Source organism: Oryctolagus cuniculus, chromosome 8, assembly GCF_051225735.1.
Source record: "Oryctolagus cuniculus isolate XC-2025 breed Fujian yellow rabbit chromosome 8, ASM5122573v1, whole genome shotgun sequence".
NCBI lineage: Eukaryota > Metazoa > Chordata > Mammalia > Lagomorpha > Leporidae > Oryctolagus > Oryctolagus cuniculus.
The window spans coordinates 22,293,991-22,312,806 of record NC_142874.1 but is presented as its reverse complement, the minus strand read 5'-3'; the positions used below and the strand labels follow the sequence as shown (position 1 = coordinate 22,312,806).

The window sequence follows — 18,816 nt, the reverse complement described above, 5'->3', positions numbered from 1 at the left end:
GAAAGATAATATCTGATTGATCCTCACTCATATTATTTTATAAACTGGAGTCTTTAAAGTGGGTGTTTGGGGACCAGCGCTGTGACGTTGTAGGCTAAGCCTCCACCTGCAGTGCTGACATCCCGCATGGGTACCAGTTGGGTCCCGGTTGCTCCATTTCTGATCCAGCTTTTTGCTAATGGCCTGGGAAAGCAGTGGAAGATGGCCCACATGCTTGGGCCCCTACACCCACATGGGAGACTCGGAAGAAGCTCCTGGCTCCTGGCTTCAGATCAGCCTAGCTCCGGCCATTGCAGCCATTTGAGGCATGACCCAGTGGACGGAAGATTCCTCTCTCTCTGTCACTACCTTTCTCTCTATGTAACCCTGCCTCTCAATTCAATAAATAAATCTTCCAAAAAGAGAGGCTGCTTATTGACATATGTAATTGATTTCAGGTAATGAAGCATTTGTCACAGTTCTCAGTCCTTCCTCCACATAATAAAACCTTATGATTTTAAACCTTTAAAAATATTTATTTATTTGTAAGGCAGAAAGAAAAAGAGGGAAAAAAAAATCCTTCCACTGGTCACTGCCCCAGGGCTGGAATTGGGCTGGGAGTGAAACCGGAAACTTGTCAATCCAGGTCTGCGGGAGTGGCAGAAACTCCGTTCCTAGAGCCATCACCACTGCCTACTAGGATCTGCTTTAGCAAAAAGCCTAAGTCAGAAACCAGACCTGGAAATCAAATCAGTCACTCTGATGTGGGAGGTAGGCACCTTAACCACTAGACAAACACCAGCTCCTCCTTGGCCATTTTTACGTATAGAGTTTAAAGTGTTAAGTATATTCACAGTTGTGAAACATTTCTAGAACACTTTCGTCTGCAAACTTGAAGCCCTGGTACTCATTAAACAGCAACTTCCCATTCTCTCTCTCCAGCACCTGGCAATCACCAGTCTGCTTTTTGCTTCTGTGGACTTCATTACCTTAGATACCTTGTATAATTGGAACCATACAGAGTGTGTCCTTTTGTGACTTGCTTATTTCCCTTAGCATTATTTCCTCTAAGTTCATCCATACTGTAGCATACGACAAGATTTTCCTCTATAATAATGATGACTAATACTTGATTGTATAATCACATTTTATGTATGCCTTTGTCCATCAACAGACATTTGAGTTATTACCACTCGTTGACAACTGTGAATAGTGCTGCTGTGGGACATGTGTGTGTAACGATTCCTCAGAGATCCTTCTTTCTATTCTTTAGCACTATCTAAGCTGACATGAGATGCTGGTTCATGTAGTAGTTCTTATTTGAAAGGCAGAGAGAGAGAGAGAGCGAGAGAGAGAGAGAGCAAGTGCTCTATCTTGCAACCACTGGTTCATTTCCTAGGTGGCTGCAGAGGCCAGAGCTGGTCCAGGCCAAAACCAGGAGCCTAGAACTCCATCCAGGTCTCCCACATGGGTTCAGGGGCCGGAGGACTTAGGCTGTCTTTTGCTGCTCTCCCAAGCGCATCAATAGGCAGCTGAATTTGAAGTGAGGCCACCAGGATCCGAACTGACACCCATGTGGGATATTGGCATCGCAGGCAGTGGCTTAACCCACTGTGCACATTGCTGACCCCAGTGGCATTTCTACTTTTAATTCTTCAGGAACTTGCACACTTTTCTCATGGTGGTTGCACCATTTAACATCCTGCTAACGGTTTATAAGTTCTAGCTTTCTCTATGTCCTCACCAACACTTGTTTTCCTTTGTTTTGATAATTTCCATCACAAGATTTATTTATTCATTTGAAAGTCAGAATGACCGGAGAGAGTGAGAGACAGAGAAGAGAGAGATCTTCTATCTGTAAGTTCAGTCCTCAAGTGACTGAAACAGCAAGAGGTTGGCCAGGCAGATGCAAGGGCCTAAGAAAGCCATCTGGATTTCCCATGTAGGTGGCGGGAACCCAAGTACTTGGGCCATCATCTTCTGCTTTCCAGGTGCACTAGCAGGGGGCTGGATTGGAAGCAGAGTAGCTGGGACTTGAACCAGGCATTCCAAGTGGCGACTTAACTTCCCATGCCATAATGACTGCCCCACATTTTGGTTTAGATTGACATTTTTGTGATCATTGATGCGCATCTTGTATTGATTAGCTGAACATGTTTTCAGATGCATGGCGGTCACTTGTGTGTCATTTTTGGAGAAATGATTACTCAAGTCCTTTGCCCAGTTGTTACTCAGGCTACTTGATTTGTTGTTGAGCTGTGAGAGTTCTTTGTGTATTCTGGCTCTTAACCACTTAATCTGATATATGATTTGCAAATATTTTCTGCCATTCCGCAGGTTACGTTTTCACTCTGGCGATTTTGTCCTATATGACCAAAATCTGTTAAGTTTGATTTCATCGTGTGTGGCTCTCTTTTTAAATATACTGTTGCCTTTTGATGTCATATCCAATAAATCATGACAGCCATGAAGCTTTCCCCTTATTTTTCCTTCTGGGAATTTATAGTTCAGGGTCTTATGTTTAGATCTGTAGTTGACTTTGAGTTAATACTTTTACATAGTATAATGGTGCAAATTCATTTCTTCTTCTTTTTTTTGGCTGTGGATGTTCAGTTTTTTGTCATCATTTGTAGAAAAGGCTGCCTTTTGGAATCCTTCTTGAAGAGAATTTGATTATATACATTAGTTTTTTTTTTTTGGGGGGGGTTCTCTACTTTATTTCATTGGTCTAGAGGTTTATCTTTATGCCAGTGCCATAATATGTTGATTACTGTAGCTTTGTAATATATTTTTGCTGGGGCTCTGGCATCCCATATAGGCACTGGTTTGTGTCCCAACCACACCTCTTCCGATCCAGCTCTCTGCTAATGGCTTGGGAGAGCAGTGGAAGATGGCCCAAGTGCTCAGCCACATGGAAGACCCAGAAGAAGCTCCTGGCTCCTGGTTTCAGATAGGCCCAGCTCTTGCCATTGCAGCCATGTGGGGTGTAAACCAACAGATGGAAGATCTCTCTGTCTCTCCCTCTCTCTGTCTGAAGCTCTACCTCAAATAAAATAATACAAAAAGACAACGTTGGAATTTTAATAGGGATTGTATTGAATCTATAGATTTATTTGAGTAATATTAAGAGCTTACTATTTAATTTTAAATCCAGGATCACAGGACCTTTCCACTTACTTATCACTTTAATTTCTTTCAGCAATGTTGTTTTAGTTTTCACTGTCCAAGTCTTTCGTTTCTTTGGTTGGGTTTACTTCTAAGTATTTGTACAATTTTTTGTCTTGATTTCCTTTATGGGTAACTCACTGTTGGCGTGTAGAAAGATAACTGGTTTTGTGTTTTGATTTTGCTAAATTCACATATTAGTTCTAACAGTTTTTTGTGGAGCATTTAGGGTGTTCTGTGTAAGACCATATCATCTGCAGATAGAGGTAATGTCTCCTACTTCCTTAATTTTAATTCTTCTTCTTCCTCTTCTTCTCCTCCTCCTCCTTCTCCTTAGTCTTCCTCTTCTTCTTCTTCTCTTCCTCCTCCTCCTCTTTAGTCCTCCTCTTCTTCCTTTTTCTCTACTTCCTTCTTCTCTACTTCCTTCCCCTCTCTCTCACCTTCTTGTTCCCCCTCCTCCTCCCGTCTTCTACCTTCTTTCCTAATTACTGTGGTCACAACATCCAGTACCAGGTTAAACAGAAGGGCTGAGAACAGGCATCCTTTGTTACTGCTCTTAGAGGAAAAGCTTTGTTTTTCACCACTGAATATGATGATAACCGTGGACTTTTCTTTTTTTTAATAAGATTTATTTATTTATTTGAAAGTCAGAGTTACACAGAGAGAGAAGGAGAGGTAGAGGTCTTCCATTCACTGGTTCACTCCCCAGCTGGCTGTAATGGCCAGAGCTGCGCCAGTCTGAAGCCAGGAGCCAGGAACTTCTTCCCGGTCTCCCACATGGGTGTAGGGGCCCAAGGACTTGGGCCATCTTCTACTACTTTCCCAGGCCACAGCAGAGAGCTGGATCAGAAGTGGAGCAGCCAGGACTCGAACTGGCGCCCACATGGGATGCTGGCATGGCAGGCATTACCTGCTAAGCCACAGCGCCGGCCTCAGTTGTGGGCTTTTCATTTGTGACCTTCATTATTTTGAGGTAGTTTCTTTCACTTTCTGGTTTGTTGAGTATGAATCAGGGAAGCGTCTTGAATCTTGTCAAATGCTTTCTCTACACTAGTGAGAGGTTTTATAGTTCTTCTGTTCTGAACTCATGGAGTCTACAATGTTCCAGTTGTTTCTGTGAGTGTAACCCATGGAATAGGTTTAGGAAATCATGGTGAGAAGTCTTGGCCTATGAGGCCTTCAAATGCATAGATATTCTGTAAGGTAAATTCATGCAAACTGATAACTTTTTCATTAAAACAAAGAAAAGTTGTAAAATTTTACAAAGTTTCTTAAAAGAATAGCTCATTTGCCATTTTTACACAATTAAAATAAATGAAGAATGGCTATTAGAAAGGAACCTCAGTATGATTTGCCTCTGGCCTATTGATAACACCTCCCTTGCTCAATGGCCATGTCTTGGACAAACAGAATTGTTAACTTCCTGACCATAAAGAAAGTACAAGAATGGGTGATTGGTCCCCTTTAGAATGTAAGAAAGGATACCTCGGTATATAGAATAAGTCAAAATTCATTATTCTACTGGCCAAGGTAGCATATATCCACTCCAAAATGTCATTAACTTTTTTTAAATATTGAACCTCCTGAAAGCTTAAAAAGTGAAACTCGTCAAAGAGTGCCCATTTATTTTTGAAAATAGAAAATAGTCAATACTTTGCTTAGTACTGGAGGACTGCAGAAATTGTAACACTCCATCAATTTCCGTTTTCCTACTTAATGTTTCTGTTGATTCATGCGGTGCCATTGAGAGATGGCTTTTCTCAATGCTACCTTATAACTCAGCTTCCCTTTCCAATTACATGGGGCCTCCCGAAGTTGCATCTTAGTGTGAGCTCTTGCTTTTGATGGTCAGTTCCCATAAATCATTAGTCTCTACTTGTCTGCCCTTGTCTCGGGCAGTATATAGATGGAGTTCTATAAGTGCTTAGATCTGGCTTTAAAGAGTTGCCGCCTTGGGATTTGAGATGGCCAGGTTGTATATCACCACTCCTTTGCTTACCTAAAAGCTATAAGTCATAAGTTAACCATGTCATTCTGTTTGCCATCCTCCTATAAATTAGTAGTTGTTGTCCTCCAGGTAAACACATTATCTAGCTGGTGCTCAAAGATTTCAGAAGTCCTTGCATCTCTAAATGGTTCTTTCTGGGGACTCTCTACTGGTAGGTAGCCATAAGACTTGCTGTGCAGCCGATACCCACCTTCTGTCCTTTATTTTTTCCACAGTGCTGATCTGATCACTACCCAAGTTATTGGTCTTTCATTTTAATGTCTTTCTCCCCACATTAGGATATTAAAATCAGAAAGAGTAGTATTTTTGTTAGTCTGTTCACTGCTATAAATCCAAACCTAGAACAGTGCTGAACGAATGTTTCCTAAAGGGGAGGACTAAGCAGAGCTTAAAGTGTTATTCTTTAACCTGCAGTATAAATGTGTGATATTGTAAATATTGAAAAGGCATGTCCCATCACTCATCTCCATTTAAAAGATATCTTACGCGATGGGCATTTCTTCTGGATGTTAAGATACCCGTTATGATGCTACGTCCCACATCAAAGAATCAGGGTTCACTTTCGAGGTCAGAGTCTGATTCCAGCTTCCAAATTATTTGCACTTTGAGAGGCAGCAGTGGTAGCCAAATTGATTTGATTGCTGTAACTCACATGGGAGACTTAAGTTGGTTTTCTAGCTCCCAGTTCCAGCCCCCAAGTTTCAGGCATTTGAGGATTGAACCTGAGGATGAGAACTTTCTTTGTCTTTCTCTTTGTCTCTTTGCCTCTCAGAAAAATAAATGAGAATTTTTTTTAAAAAAAGACATCTTACAAGGTCATTTCTGTTTTTTTTTAAGATTATATTTATTTATTTGAGAGGTAGAGTTATAGACAGAGAGAGGGAGAGAGAAAAGACAGAGAGAAAAGTCTTCCATCTGCTGGTTCACTCCCCAAGTGGCCACAATGGCCAGAGCTGGGCCAATCCAAAGCCAGGAGCCAGGAGTTTCTTCCGATCTCTCATGTGGGTGCAGGGACCCAAAGACTTGGGCCATCCTCCACTGCTTTCTCAGGCCATTAGCAGAGAACTGGATTGGAACAGTAACACTGGGACACATACCAGTGCCCATATGGGTGCCCATTGCAGGCATTGGTGCTAAGGTTATTTCTTAATTTAAAATATCTTTGTGGAAAATTTCCTTCTTTATTTTCTGAAAAACAATTTTTGTTTTTTAAAAATCCACACAGGCAAACTCCCTCCTTCTCAACCTGTTGTAATAGTTTCACAGTTCATTGTATTTTTAACCTAAGCACTTCCTTTAGAGTTATAAATGTTTGATACGTATTGCAAAATTAGAATGTATCTTTAGTGTACTATATTAAGAATTTTAACTCATACATAGTAGGAAAAGTAGTAATTCTTCTACTAAAACTTTGAGTCAAAAGCAACTCAATATCTATAGCTTAGAATCAATGGGGCACTGATTAGGATTTTTTGCTAAGCAATTTTGCCATGAAACATTGAAAATGATACATAATACTTTTGTTTTGCACTGTTCTGTCTACATTTTGACATTGTTTTTCCTTTTTTAACATACGTTATAGCATTTAGACTTGTAAGAAATCTTAAATGCTTAGATAGTTAAATTAGAATTTAATTCGAAGAATATTAAGGTGTATTTTGTTTGACTCTTTGAATTTTAGTAATTGCAGAAGTCTTTATTGTATATATTGTATATATATATATCATGAGGAAGAATTGTTTTACAATCTGACAATCTAAGGGATTCTTAGATCTGTTTGGGAGACAAAAACAGAGCCATGGTGTACTTGGTGGGAGACTATAAAATATTCCATGTATTTTAAAAACACATAATACAGTTTTCTAAGGAACACGTGGATGTCATCATTGATTTTATGCTACACACACATGATGCTGGTGTTTTGAAAGTTTGACACACTGCCTAGAGCTCACTCCGTTGTATTTTCCATTTGATTGACTTGAGTTTAAAAAGCAACCGTATATTGGTAAGCAAGATATGTGCTTTGATTTGGTGACGTAGGGGTGGTTTGTTTCTTTTCTCTTTCAGGGGGATGTTTCTGGATACGATTCTCCCCTCCCGCGATGATAATGGCATACGTCCCGCCATCGGTCAACGCACGCGTTTAAGTAAAGGAGATATTGCACAGGCAAGAAAGCTGTATCGATGTCCAGGTATTGCTCTCTGCAAACACAGGCACGTGGCTGAGCTGGGCTGTGCTGGGCTGTGCTGGGCTGTGCTCTTGCTGATGGACAAGCCATGGTTTACCCGGCTGTTTACTTGTCTCTCTCCTTGCTGACAAGTGACATGCAAAGTTCCAAGCAATCATGGGATGAGCGAGGAGGGAACTCTGGGATACTCATCGCTACAAATCAAAACAAGCTGTTAGAATTCAGATTTCAAGAGCTGGGGCAATACGCATTGTTTTCTTTTAATTTCATGAGTAAAAGAGCAAAATAGAATGGTTATTTGATAGTTACTAAGGAGTTGCATGATTTTCTAATCAAGTGCTGAGTTTCCTTGCCAATAGAGAAAGAATATCCTTTATTTGAACTGCAAAATTGGTTCCTGAATGACCTTTTCTTTCAAGTCCCTTCCTTAATGGTATATACATGAAAATTTTGGCAGTAGGTATTTATAACCCTGCTCAAAAAAAAAAAAAAAAAAAAAAAAAGTTCTCACGAAGTTACTGGTGAGCCACTGTGTATTTTGCTACTGAATGAAGTTTTGAAGAAAGGATGAATGAAAGAGTCTTGGTGATTGTTTGCAGCCTTGTTGCTTCCGTTGAGGAACCGTGTATTGTTTTGTTTTTGTTTTCCTCTTCATACTATTTGTTGAACTCTTTTACTTAGTGTAGGGTTAGCTATATAATCACCAAGTAAACTGAAAGTAAATCTTTGTAAAAATTAAGAGTGGGAATGTGAGAGGGAGGAGGAAGGGTTGGAGCATGGCGGGGTGGGGGTGGGGGGATGTGTCACTATGTTCCTAAATCTGTATATATGAAATGCATGAACCTTGTATAACTTAAATACAATTTTAAAAAATATATTTATAAAACAAGAATATTCTAAGGGAACTCCAGTACATTGATGGTTCAAGGAAGAAAAGGGATTCTGCTGCAAATTTGCTATGTTGTGAGTTCTGTTCACATCCTGAGTAGTGATCATCTTTGAAAGAGCAGATGTGAAAGATTCAATACAGTTTTCCCAAACTAAATTTCCAAAGAAACCCCCTTTACCTAACACTAACAGCATTCACATTTGGAAATATTTCTAGATCACTAAGGTTGCAGAAGGTAAAATAACTATAACAGTTTTAATTTCCTGCTAGTTTAATAATGTTTGCAGATTATCAGGGGTGTAATGGTTATATTCATCCCTGAAAATTTACCTTGATGTTGTTTATGTATTGAGTGATAGGGAAGCTCTTATGTTCATTACACTTATTACGAGTCTGGTGTGAGTCTGGGAAGATATGCCCTCAGGGGATAGGAGAAAGCAAGCTGATTCATTCACAACAATTTAATATGTGCTCCTTGACATATGGGGTAGTATGCTTTTGTTGAGCAGTTCAGGTTTCAGATGCAAGCAAGAAAAAGTGAGTTGGCTGGATAGTCACAGGAAATAGCTAGGAAGTTGGTCATTCAGTATGATGTGATTATTTAATTCATTGATTCAGCCTGGTGAATTTAGTAAACATTTCTGCTGAGAAAAGAGGTTTCCACTCCCTCAAGATCAAATTGGCTACAGTAAATTATAAGATATTACGGCTTTCCCAATTATCTTGTAATGGTTCATTTTCTTCTAATTTAGGTCTATTAAGTTTTCAGAAGGACAGTTAACTTTTTTTTAAATGTAAAGTTTATTTAAGGCCTTTTACATCTTAGTGATTCAATACTGAAAGTAAGTTTTAAAATTTTTTCTTTTGTACATAATCCTATCTGTAGTCATCTGACTGCTTACCTATAGAATTTTGTCCTGTATCTAATAATACTTAGTATTCATAGATTTATTTACATCATGGATACTTAAATTGGATTCATACTTGTATAAATATCTTTTAAATGTTTTATGTAGGTTTATAAAATATACAGGCACATGCAGTATTTCTTTAATTTTTTTAAATTCATATTTCCATAGGAAAAACACACTTGTAAGAGAATGGCACCACTATGAAAAAGTCAGGGGTGATTCTTGACTAATTTTTAGCAACATTTAGTGTGTGATGTTTTTAATCGTTTAGAAAGAGAAAGGTTTTACTATTAGTAATTTAATTGCTACAATTAAATAACTGACCACTTTGCATGTAAACAATTTTGCTTGTCTCTCTCCATGTATGCATTCAGACATCACACTTAAAAATCACACTGGAGATTCATTTGAGCATTAAATTGTAGGAAAGTTAATATGAATCAAAAATAATCAAATTGTATTAATTTAAATTTCAGCCAGTGACTCTTAAATATTTCCATTATTAACAGAAAGAAAATTAGAAGTGTGGTTTCTAATTGAGATTTTCATGATATAAATGCACAAATGGGTCATTTTCTTATTCAAACCAGAGTAAATATTCATGTATACATTACTTTATTTAACATAGTAAAAGCACAGTCATGAAAGCACTATTCTCTGTGACAAAAGATGTCTGTATTTCTAAAGCAGAATTAAAAGCCAGTTGCTGTTATAGCTTATGAATTACATGGAGTAAAGGAAAGTTACGGGATTTTTTTTTTTGAATGAAGATAAATTAGCTTTTAATTCACCAAATCTTTGAGAATGACATTTTTTTCTCAATTCTCACTGAACAATTCTCCCCCATTGTTTTCCATTTTTCCTTCTCTCTAAATCTCTGCACCCGTCTGTCTCATTTCCTAATGTAGTTAAATTTAAACCCCACACATAGTTATATATTTAAAGTTTCCATCCCTTAAGTGGGGAGCACCGCTGGTGATTAGGACAATGGCAGTGGTGTCTGTAGACTCACCATACACCAATGAAGTTTAGCAACATCATCAATGGAATGAGGTGAAAGATACGTGATTATACACAGAAGTCTAAATAGGACAACTTCCTTTTTATTTTAAAGAATCATTTATTTATTTGAAAGGCTGAGTCACAGAGAGGCAGAGGCAGAGGCAGAGGCAGAGAGAGAGAGAGAGAGAGGTCCTCCATCCATTGGTTCACTCCCCAGGCAGACAAAATATCTGCAGCTGCACCAATCCAAAGCCAGGAGCCAGGAATTTCTTTCAGGTCTCCTACTTGGGTGCAGGCCATAGCAGAGAGCTGGATTGGAAGTGGAGCAGCAGGGACTCGAACTGACGCCCATATGGGATGCTGGCACTACAGGCGGCAGCTTTACTCGCTAAGCCACAGTGCTGGCCCCAGGACAACTTCTTTAAGGATTACACAGGAGGAGATTAAGACTTTACGAGGTTGGGGATGTTGTTTAGGGTGCAGCAGGTTAAGCCGCCGCCTGCAGTGCCAGCATCCCATATAGGCACCGGTTTGAGTCCCAGCTGCTCCACTTCCAATCCAGCTCCCTGCTAATGAACGTGGGAAAGCAGTGGAGGATAGCCCAAGTACTCAGGTCCCTGCACCTATGTGGGAGACCTAGAAGAAGCTCCTGGCTTCACCCTTGCCCAGCACTGGTTGTTGTGACCATTGGGTAGTGAATCAGTAGAAGATTTCTCTGTGTCTCTCCTCTCTATATAACTCTGCATCTCAAATAAATAAATTAATTTAAAAAATTCACAAGGTTTCCCAAAAGAAATGAAATCAGCATTTGAAAGAGTTATCTGTACCCCATATCTTTGGCAGCTCAATTCACAATAGCTAAGATATGGAGTCAACCAGATGTCCATCAGCTGAGGACCAGATAAAGAAATTGTGATACACACCCACACCCACACACACACAAGCACACTCACACACACACACGCACACACCCACACCCACACCCACACACTCACGCACACACACGGTATGGAATACTACTCAGCCATAAAAAGAATGGAGCCCTATCTTTTCCAGCAAAGTGGATGCGATTGGAGACCATTATGCTTAGTGAAATAAGCCAGTCTCCAAAAGACGAAATTATATGTTTGCCCTTATTTGTGGTAACCGATTTATATGGAGTACAAAAAATGTTATGTGTATGAGTGAATTTGACATTTTGAGATTTGATTCTTGTTTATAACCCTTGTCTATATTCTTGAGGAACAGTGTTTTTTTTTCTGCTTCTACTTGTTGAATTTTTTATTTAGTGGAGGGTTAAGCTTGTGATTAAAAAATAAATGGAAAGTTTCTCGTTGTAAAAATTAAAAGAAAAATAAGAAAGGAAGAGGGGGAGGGGAGAATGAGGGAGGGAAGGAGAGGAAGGTGGGAAATGTAATTGTGCTCTTAAAAGTGTGTATATGAAATGCATGAAATTTGTTCCCTTGAATATAAATAAAAATGATTAAAAAAGAGTTTACAAGCTGAGATCTGGTTGTGCCTTGGTTTTAATACGGAAGAAGGCGGATACCAACTTCATATTCCTTTGCAGCTTGTCTTATCCTTACTGTTTTACTAGAAATTGCTGGAATATAGAGCCAGCAAAGTGAATTTTGCTGCTGTTTATGCCAACTTTTTCCTCTTTGGTTTATGTTCAGAGCTCTATTAGATGTGCATTTTACAGAGCAATTCTTAGAGCTTAATTTTGAAAGGAATATTGACCTAGTAAAGCAGATAGATAGACAGTCTGTCATAGAGGACCTGAATTCTCACAGGCATGTTTCTAGTAGGCAAGCTGCAAATACTGTTCACCGGTCTTAAATATTTGAGAGAAATTATTTTAAAATTTATCAGGACATGTGCAGACTTAGAAATGCATATATTTAATTTCCTTAAAATAGTACTAACTTATTTCAGAAACTTATAGCTGGTACTTTGCAATCCACTCTTGCATTTTTTTCTATTTGTGTTTGCTGTCATATAAAAATATGAAATCCCAGTTCCTTATTGGACGGTCAGCGCGTCCTCATACAAAAGGTCAGTACAGGAGTAAACTTGGATTTCTGCACTGACGGTCTGAGGATAAGTTTCTTGTAGTTTAGAATTGTTCATTGCCATTTCTTGCTCCTGGCTTTGGAGATGGACAAGACGGCCTGTGTGAGACAGCACACGATCCTTCAGAGCCCTGGCGCTGCACGGACGCGGGACCCGTGCGTTCACTGCCAGGCTGCAAGCCCGGGACGGGGCGGAGACAGAAGCCCAAGTTGGGGAGGTCCTGGACATTGCTGCCCAAAGGTCATCCCGTGACCTGCGGGGGCTTGCAAGTCTTTCAAGCTTTAGGACGTCTGAAAGGACACCTGCTAATGCTGTCGCTGCCGGCGCAGTCACCCTTCCTTGTATCCCGGGCACCATGAGGACAAGGTGCTTCTTCACAGAGGATGTGGACGGGGCGTTGTCCCCACTTCCCGTCTCCCGTGGACTGTGTGATGAGGACAGTGGAGCCGAGAGTGCTGAGGTGGGCAGGCAGTCGCGGCTCTGCATGAGGTTTATATAATCTGACAACGGTTTTCTCTGCTGGATGAAGGACTACATCTGAGGGCACTTCAAAGGGTTGGTCAAAAACGGAGCGAGGGGCTGCGCGCCCACGGCCTCTGTGCACTTGCGCGGCTGTGCCGGGGCCTGCCCACCCGTGTCCGGCCGCGCGGCGTGGCGGCCCTCGTGGTGTGATGACGTCAGAGCTCTGCAGCCTCTTGAGTGACGCTGGTCCCGTCCTTTGGCCAGACCGAGTAACGGTGGCGCTGATGTAGATGCGCGAGCTGGCGACTAGCAATTGGTAGCCTCCAAAATGAAAGAAAAAAAAAAAAAAAAAAAGTTTTGATTGGAAAGGCAAGCAGCCTAAGAGGTTCTTAAGAGCCAAGGTTGGATGCCAAAATAGCTCAGGGCTGCAGCCGCGGTTCGGGTGCAACGTCAGAGGAAAGGACCTGGGGGAGACCCACAGCGCGCCCCGCGTGGGCGACGTGGGCAGAGTACATCAGCTCCTGCTCCTGGGCTGGGCCGCCCTGCGGAAATGTCCGAGTTTCTCCTCGTGCATGAAGCAGACGTCCACGTGGTCGACAGTAGCAGCGGACACTCTCATGTTCGCAGTGCAGTATAAGTCACCTGACCTACTCAGCATGCTTCTTGAAACCGTGGACTCTGAATTAGACTCCATCGGTGACCCTCCACCACGCTAGGAACTAAAAGCAACACCGGATAAACAAACAGGACTTGAAGTACCGAGGCCCGGGCGTAAGCATCGTTCGAAGAGACTGCACAGCATGAGAGAGAGAGAGAGAGAGAGCGAGCGAGCTTCCTCCCAGAGACTCGGGAAATACAGCATTCAGGGTCTGGAAGCCGGCGGCTCCAAAAGGAAACGTTGCATGGAGTTAACCCGACAAGAACTGGAGGGAGAGGGAACAAATGCATTCGGGAGACATTCACCCCGGAAAAGCGTTCTCATCTGAACTCCCTGCGCACCCCCAGACGTTAGCAGAACAATACCTAGAGAAACCGCGGAGCCGTCTTCACCCAGCGCTTCCACCACGTGGCCGCCTCTGAAGCCAGCTAACGCAGCAACTTTTAGTAGCAACGTACTGGGCCGTAGACCTCTTGTCTCACAAGAAAACCCAGGGATGTTGGCCGCAAGACCACAGCCTTCCTACCGCAGCACCCTACACCCTACAAACAGGCTGTTGCCAGAAGTGGAACCCCCTCATCTGGGCTCTTCCTCAGGCAGGCAGTAGAAGTCGAATCTAAGACAAGATCCTGTTTTCAAAGCATGAAGTTTTGTTTGTTTGTTTTTAACAGGAGCCAGGTGCTTCTCCTGGTCTCCCATGGGGTGCAGGGCCCAAGCACTTGGGCCATCCTCCACTGCACTCCCTGGCCACAGCAGAGAGCTGGACTGGAAGAGGGGCAACCGGGACAGAATCCGGCGCCCCAACAGGGACTAGAACCCGGTGTGCCGGCACCGCAAGGTGGAGGATTAGCCTAGTGAGCCGCGGCACCAGCCGATGTCTTGTAAATAAAGATTACACACTTTGAATGATGGCATTTTCCTTGTGCAACCATTTACGTACATTTTAATGGTTTCCTAGTATGTCAGCATTTTCATTAAAATAGTTATATATGATAAAAAATGGAATTAAAAGTTAAGTTTGGGATCGGCGTTCAGTCTCGTGGTGAACATGCCGTAGCAGAGTGCCTGGGTTCATCATATTAGTTGTAATTCTTTAATTCTTACCCCTCGCAAATGAAATTGCAGATGGATTTCTTTTTGGTTGTTCTTACCTTTCGCTTTGCTTCTTACGTGGGAAATGGGAGAATCAAGAAATATAGCACCAGAAAGGATGATTAAGATTAGACAAATACAGCAAATGAATGCAACACATTTCCATGTCTCTTGTTGGGTAACAATGCAGCCTTCCGCTTGTAATGTGCACACCAGGCAGAGTGCTCACCACAGTGAGTGGCACTGCCTGCCCCAAACAGATGGACAAAAAGGTGAGGCAGAGCGCACGGGCAGAAACAGCTACACCCTTTCCTCCCGAGAAAGTAAACTAACTGATCCAGTACCCATTATGCAACCTGCATCCACCCCCCCAGGGCACCCCAGGATGTAGTGACCACTATTCTAAGTTCACCTGGACTGTGTTTAACTCCCACATACAAGAGACAGCATGCACTAGTTGTCTTTCTGTGTGGCTGTCCTATTTCACTGAACATTACAATCTCCAGTTCCATCCATATTGCTGCCATTTCTTTTTCATGACTGAATAATATTTCACTGTGTATATGCACCACATTTTCTTTCTTTCTTTCTTTCTTTCTTTCTTTCTTTCTTTCTTTCTTTCTTTTTTTTTTGACAGGCAGAGTGGACTGTGAGAAAGAGAGAGAGACAGAGAGAAAAGTCTTCCTTTGCCATTGGTTCACCTTCCAATGGCCGCCGCAGCCAGCGCACTGCGGCCAGTGCATCACACTGATCCGAAGCCAGGAGCCAGGTGCTTTTCCTGGTCTCCCATACAGGTGCAGGGCCCAAGCACTTGGGCCGTCCTCCACTGCACTCCCGGGCCATAGCAGAGAGCTGGCCTGGAAGAGGGGCAACCGGGACAGAATCCGGTGCCCCGACCGGGACTAGAACCCGGTGTGCCGGCGCCACAAGGCGGAGGATTAGCCTATTGAGCCACAGTGCCAGCCTGCACCACATTTTATTTATTTATCCTTCAATGGACCCCTAGATTGATTCTATATCCTGGCTACTGAAAACAGTACTGCATTGAACTTGCCAGTGGCGGTATCTCTCTGCAGGCTTATTTCATCACTCTTGGGTATATAGCCAGGTGTGGGATAGCTGGTTCATACAGTAGACCTAATTCTAGTTATCTGAGCGCTTTGTACTCTTCTGCATCATGACTGGACTCATTTGCATCCCCACCAACAGTGGAGGTTCTCTTTTCTCAGCATCACTGCTGAGAAATATATATGATTTTCTCTTCTGTGATAGCCATTCTGCCTGGAGAGAAATGATACCTAATTGTGGTTTTGATCTGTCTCTTCCTGGTGGCAAGCAATATTGAATTTTTGTCCATATAAATTTATTGAGGAAAATTCACAAATGATAATTGCAATGTGAATACAATTTTTTGCACTGTTACCTTACATACAGGCACTATTTTATATATTTTATTTATTTATTTTATTTATGTATGTATTTATTTTGCCAGGCAGAGTTAGAGAGAGAGAGAGAAAGAAAGAGAGAGAGAGAGAGAAAGGTCTTCCTTCCGTTGGTTCAAACCCTAAATGGCCACTACGGCCGGCGCTGCGTTGATCCGAAGCCAGGAGCCAGGTGCTTCTTCCTGGTCTCCAATGCGGGTGCAGGGCCCAAGGACTTGGGCCATCCTCCACTGCCTTCCCAGGCCACAGCAGAGAGCTGGCCTGGAAGAGGGGCAACAGGGACAGAATGCGGCACCCCAACTGGGACTAGAACCCCGGGGTGCCAGTACCGCAGGCAGAGGATTAGCGTAGTGAGTTCGGTGCTGGCCATAGATTTAATTTCTTAACTGTATATTATGTTTTGTTTAGAGAATATTTATCTTTATAAGAGCAGGGTTGTATGGATGTATCTATGGATTCAATCTATCTCATGGTTTTAGCTTCACTTTAGCAAATCTAGTACCAGAATTTTCAGTGGCTTCTTGGTACTTTAAAATATTACAGAATGAAAATTGTAGTCTTTTTCATTGAAACTCAGTCAACTTCCAAGTCATTATTTAGCATCTAAAATGATCCTACTCGGAAGCATATTGTTTGTATTCATAAAATCTTAATCAGTTTTCATTTTTCTAAGTCTTCTTGCAATGTTACATTTATCAAGTGTGCTAGATGACTCAGAACAGTGCTGAATTATGGATTCTTGACCTTGAGCTTTTCGTTTTGTGCTAAATTTACTTTTATCTGCCTGTTCATCAGAATAAACATTGCTTGCTCCTACTTTAAATGTATTCTATTATGCAAACATAGTCTGTTTTCCTGAATAAATATTTGTGTCACAATAGACTATCTTTATGGCTCTGTTTTGCTTAGAGGGTCATAATGTTTCTTTCCATATTTAATACAGGATGTGCTGCACCATTTATAATTTATTGGGGATTGGGGGAGAGGGAGGTGGCTCTGGAATATGGTAATATCTCAGGTTTGATTGTAGTCTGCTTCAGAGGGCAAAGACTGTCCATTCAAATTGCTGAGTGAAGGTGACAAAGGTGGCCTGCAATGGAGAAAACATTCTTGGATTACAGATACTTCAAGCAGCCTAGGTTTGGGCTGGTAACGGGGCCTCACAGAAGCAACAGGCAAGCCTAAAGCACAGTGATGGCCGCACACAGATCTTGAACCTGTGCAGCTGATGATATGCTCCGTGGAGTGAGACAAGCTTAATAAGGGGAAAACGCATTTCCATGTCTGATTGATAGAACAGAGATGGTAAATAAATGTCTAGATCTCTTTGGAAAATTTGAATATTCCAGGATGGTTTTATCTTTCATTTTTTTTTATTTTGTAAAAACAACTCTGTGTGTTTTTTGATACCACCTATGTTAGCTAGTTATTAATTTTTGAGTTTATTTTTTAAATCTTGATGTGCTATTCACTGTTAAGCTTAGCCTTAATTCACACTGGCTGTATTTAGGGAATGTTTCAGGTGGTTCCACAACCATATCAAGAAGGTATCGCTGACTAGAATCTGAAGATGGGTGTCCGCTAGGTTGGCACCTGCTCCTGGGGAAAGAGTGGGAAAGGCTTCCCTGAGAACTTTATGAATGCCAGGGTATTTATCTCATAATCTTATTTTATTGTTATTCCCTATGCTGCTATTAAGTATACTGGAGATCTGAAAAGAGATATAAAAATAACTTACTTAGAAAGTAAGTGTTTTATAAAATGCAGTTGTATATACTGTCATCTAACAACAAAACAGGCATGTGCACACACACACAGACAACTTTTTATTTATTATGTCCATGTGCTTCATAAAAATTGAATGGTGACCTTGCTTTTTTTTTCCTTTCAGCATGTGGTGAAACCCTACAGGAGTCCAATGGCAACCTCTCCTCCCCAGGATTCCCCAACGGCTACCCTTCCTACACGCATTGCGTCTGGAGAGTGTCTGTGACGCCAGGGGAGAAGGTAGCTTCTGCCTCTGTGTGTTCCATTTCAGTCTCATATAAGCGTAGTGTCTCTCAGAGGTTCATTGTCTTGCCAATGCCATTTTCTTTCTCTTTTATTCTTGTTTGACCTTTCAAATAGGAGCCTGTAGTACGGTAATATCTTCATTTTCATTGTTCGGTGCCTGACACCATGTGGAAGACCCAGAAGAGATCCGACTCCGGGCTGTGTCTCTGTCTCTGTGTCTGTCTCTCTTTCTTTTTCTCTCTCACGCAAACAGATAGGTAAATAAACTGAAAAAGAAAACAAAGAATTTCTGGAAGGGGTGTATGTGTAACCTGGTAGTTAAGATGCTGGTTTAGACCCATGTATCCCACCTCAGCGTGCCTGGGTTCACTCCCCAGCGTCCGCTCCTGACTCCAGCTTTCTGCCAGTGCAGACCCTGGGAGGCAGCAGTGACTGTTCAAGTGCTTGGGTCCCTGGTGAGGACCTGGCTGAGTTCTCGACTCCTGGCTTCAGCCCTGGCCCACCCGGAGTCATTGGTTTGGGTATCTGGGGAAGTGAACCAGCTGACTGGAGCACACACACTCTATCTTACCTCTCAATTAAATAATTGCTTTAAATTCATGGAAAACATGCATTCTCATCTAATTCCACTTTCCAGGAACTTTTTTGAAGCCCCTTAATAGATACTTTAGGCACCAAAATGGCTATAAATGAATCTTTTCAAAACTATGCCCATAATGTATAAACTTCAGATGAAAGGAGGAAATTTCTACAACGTATTCTTAAGCTCTTAGGAAGAGATGAAAAGACATCTTGAATGTTCCTACTGTCCTAAAAGATGCCAAGTTATTATTTACTTACTATTTGAAAGGCAGACTGACAGAGGCAGAGGGAGAGTAGGGGCAGGGGAGGGGGGTCTGGGAGGTGGGGGAAGAGAGAGAGAGAGAGAGAGAG

The 18,816-nt window shown here is 41.8% G+C and overlaps 1 protein-coding gene across 2 annotated transcripts in view; it reads left to right on the top strand.

Annotated features, from left to right (window-relative positions):
* Positions 1-18,816, top strand: part of LOC149124909 (tolloid-like protein 1) — a 174,889-nt gene that overhangs the window by 127,206 nt on the left and 28,867 nt on the right. For both annotated transcript variants that reach the window (XM_089302148.1, XM_089302149.1), the window contains 2 exons: positions 7,220-7,344; positions 17,762-17,877. In XM_089302148.1, the coding sequence (XP_089158274.1) occupies positions 7,220-7,344; positions 17,762-17,877 (241 nt within the window). The remainder of the gene's footprint in view (positions 1-7,219; positions 7,345-17,761; positions 17,878-18,816) is intronic.